Here is a 3,514-nt window from a genome sequence, read left to right as displayed (position 1 = left end):
AGCTCATGGTGTGATCGAAACCGCGATATCTTGCCTACATACACAGAAAAAGCAGATTTTTTGTCTTTTCGGTAACCGTCGGATACATTTTTTAGTCTTTCCGGTAACCGCCGGCCACATTTTTTGTCTTTCCGGTAACCTCCGGACACATTCTTCGGTCTTTCCGGTAATCTCCGGACTCATTTTTTGTCTTTCCGGTAACCTACAGACACATTTTTAGGTCTTTCCGGTAACCTCCGGACATATTTAATGTCTTTCCGGTAACTCCCGGACACTTTTTATGTCTTTCCGGTAACTCCCGGACACTTTTTATGTCTTTCCGGTAACTCCCGGACACTTTTTATGTCTTTCCCGTAACCTACGGAAACACTTGCTGTCTTTCCGGTAACCTTCGGACAATTTCATGTCTTTCCGGTAACCCCCGGACACACTATTTGTCTTTTCGGTAACCCTGCCGGGATGTTTTGGTCTTTCGGTAACCCATCTCTGGGCCTTTCCCGGGCATCTGTCCGTTCGGTAACCCCAAAACCACTGGACACGTTTTTGCCCACTTTTGGTAGAACGACCCAAATACTTTTGACCGTGTAGTGTAAACCAAAATTGTTACCTGTTCGCACAGAGTGACCTTTCCGTAATAAATTTTTGTTCGAAATTAACAACCAGGCCCACCCTTCCACCAAACAGAGTTTTCAGCTAAAATTTGCAATCGGTATCGGACACTACCCCGGTGTGCTGACCCGTCAGTCTTCGGTCTCTCTCACTAATATCTGACGTGAAATGCGAGTGAGACCGAAGTAGTGCCGGGATAGTGTCCGACCGATTTCAAACTAACTTTATTTCCAGCTCCACTTGCTTCGGTAGCAACTCAGTCTGGCAGAGGCCTGGTCTTTCTTGCCAACCGACGGCGTTACATGTCCCTTTTTGCCTTTGTACTATTATTATTTTATATAAGGCTAGTATGCTATTTCCCATTGTTTTAAACTTTACTGCGCATCCCTTGCAAACTAATGAAATAAGACAGCAAACAGGGTTATTGTCTAAACATGGGCCAACTAAAGTGGTTATTAGGACGCCTCGGAAAATCAAGGGATTTTTGCCATATGTTTTGCACTGGAAAACAGATTAAGCTTTAAACTGTTCTGAACAACTTGGAATAACTGTATATTTGTTGCAGGCCTTTATTTTAGAGTCAAAGGAAATACAAAACTGTTTTTGATCTCTGTATTATGATCGAAATTTAAAATGATCGTATTATATGCAATCCTCAAACTAAGAAATCCTGATAACTACTCGTACTCGGCATAGTCGCAATCTTCTTCTTCCTCTTCCGCAGAGGTTTGACCGGTGGTTTTTGTTTCACCTCCTGGACTGAGCCGAGCAGGGCTTTGTGATCCACCCTTTGAAGAACTTGGCGAAATTTTCTGCGAACCTTTTTGAGAAACGTCCTGTGAAACTTTGTGTGAATCATTTTGCGAAGCTGGCTGCGATCCAGTCCCTGGAGCACTCGGCGAAGCAGCTGAAGAGCTGCTAGACGACTTTGCCGAAACAAGCAGCTGAATGAGGACTGTTTCTGCCTTTTGGAAAAATGTGTTGTACAAGTTAAACTGGACACTAGTCAGAAGATGAGTGTCTGCATTCTGTTCCTGGATGAGAACATTAAGGAGCTGAACGCCGACGTTTGTGATTGCGACGCGGACTTGGTCGGCCATCTGGGGGGTTTGGGTTTGGGTCTTCGATATTTTCTCCGCGATCGATCGGACAGCACTTTCGAACTTTTGATGAGCAGATTCGTGGATCTTGCTCAGTGCAGGTTCCCAAGAGTTGACGATCTTCTGCGATTCCTCTCTGATTTTGTGGATACTAGTTTCGTCAGTTGCTGCTGCTCCCTATGAAAATTATACAGAAAAAACGATAACAGAAAACAAACGATTTGTTTACCTTTTACAGGGTGCACCTGGACCAAAGACCTCAGGACATTTCGGAGTTAAAGTGCCCTGCTTGCAGCCGTGCGGATAGGCTCCTTTATTCGAAGCCTTTCTTCTTACGAATTGGTAACTCGTCCGCACAACAGGATACGCGACACTATAACTATATTGTGATCTGGGATCTGTGGGCTACCCTAGACATCATCAGTATCTTACCTTCGCACTCAGACGCTGGTTAAGAAAACTTTTATACTTCGTAGAGATTTCAGAAGCCTGCTTCAACTGCAGCTTAACGAAAGTGCTAAGTTCAGCCTCAAGTTTTTGTTCCACTTCGTTTAACTGCGCGATAACTTCCGTCTTAACAAGATTCGGTAGTGTTTTGACCAGAGCTTCCTCAGCAGAGCTTAGGTTCTTCTTCTGTTGGGCTAGTTTAGAGGACCATTGTTTCTCGAGAAGTTTTGGTATGGAGTCTCCAAGGAGTTCTGCATCCTTGACTTGCTTCGTAAAGTCTTCCTGTTTTAAACAAAATACACAGTAAATATTGAGTTCGTTTTGTTTTTGCCAAAAAGGCGTAGTGTTAGATTGTACTTACAGTTGCAGATGCCACTGCTAGCAGGAATAATAGAGACACAAAGCAATTGAAAGCCATAATGCTGGCTATATGCTCTCCGAAACCAACAGGACTCTCTTGCGCGCCCTATTGCCGACAACCTTATAGACTGAGAACACCGATAGCTCGTGACCGACGTCATTGCAGGAGGACAGCTTACGGGTTTCGCACGACGTGCTCACATAAAAGTGTGTTTTTATGGTTAATGTCACTCGCAAATTAAAATAAAAAGAAGTTGAAAAGGGCACACAAACAAGGGACTGAAGGGACTGTGTAAAAAGATAAAAAAAAAAACACACAACCGGGAGCACTTAAGTTAAAACTTTTTTCGTGGGAATACGGTTTCGGTAATTTTTGCGCATGCAGAGGAGTTCTATTTTCCTGCGCTCTCTTTTAAGCAGGCACAGTCTAACTGGGCTCTAAAGTGCAGTGCGTGATAGCCTACTCTGGCGCCTAAGTTGTACCCTTAGGTGCTGAGCGGTGTTATGAGGTGGAGACTTCAAACTAAGCTTGATGAGCGTTCACTCTCAAAGTTGCCTTCCTATACAAACATTATTGAAATTCATCTGCATGGTATTTCACCACTAATTCCTAATGGAGAATGCGTTTATGCTGGAACTTTTTGGGAGAGAGGCGGGGAGGTGTCAATTGAAAGGAAACCTATCAAGAGTACACCCAGAAAAATGATTTCTTGTTTCAAGTACATTTGTACTAGAAGTGACCCAAGATTATTTTTTTCCTTGTTTCCAAGACGATTTTTGCTTTCAAGTAAGAAAATTTTCTTAAATGAAAGCTAATATCATCTCGTGTAAAGAGTAAAATTGATCTTAGGTCAAAATATTCTTGAAATAAGAAAACATTTTTCTGGGTGTAGGGACTGGGGTGAACCTGCAAGGAGCGAAAGAGGGAGTCGGCATGAGAAAATTGGTCAAGTTTAGGTGCAAATTCATGACGAGCGCCGAGTTCATCTAACACGATA

At 43.2% G+C, this 3,514-nt stretch overlaps 1 protein-coding gene across 1 annotated transcript; it reads right to left on the bottom strand.

Moving 5' to 3' along the window:
- Nucleotides 1-1,162: 1,162 nt before the first annotated feature.
- LOC113205325 (uncharacterized) lies at nt 1,163-2,658 on the bottom strand. The gene is made up of 3 exons (XM_026420899.2): nt 2,518-2,658; nt 2,142-2,438; nt 1,163-1,886 (listed from the first exon to the last, which is right to left on the bottom strand). Exons 1-3 carry the CDS (start codon nt 2,572-2,574, stop codon nt 1,287-1,289), a joined length of 954 nt encoding a protein of 317 aa, XP_026276684.1. The 5' UTR covers nt 2,575-2,658; the 3' UTR covers nt 1,163-1,286.
- Nucleotides 2,659-3,514: the final 856 nt, after the last annotated feature.

This window comes from Frankliniella occidentalis, unplaced genomic scaffold (assembly GCF_000697945.3).
Source record: "Frankliniella occidentalis isolate FOCC.00 unplaced genomic scaffold, Focc_3.1 Scaffold15, whole genome shotgun sequence".
NCBI lineage: Eukaryota > Metazoa > Arthropoda > Insecta > Thysanoptera > Thripidae > Frankliniella > Frankliniella occidentalis.
Note: the sequence above shows the minus strand (reverse complement) of the source record. Positions and strands in the feature narration are given on the sequence as shown.

Bases quoted from the DNA above. Each gene is read 5' to 3' on its own strand.
- LOC113205325 (XM_026420899.2), bottom strand. From the start codon at position 2,574: ATGGCTTTCAATTGCTTTGTGTCTCTATTATTCCTGCTAGCAGTGGCA. The intron at 2,439-2,517 runs GTAAGTACAATC...TGTTTAAAACAG, and splicing joins TAGCAGTGGCATCTGCAACT to GAAGACTTTACGAAGCAAGT. The intron at 1,887-2,141 runs GTAAGATACTGA...TAATTTTCATAG, and splicing joins ACCAGCGTCTGAGTGCGAAG to GGAGCAGCAGCAACTGACGA.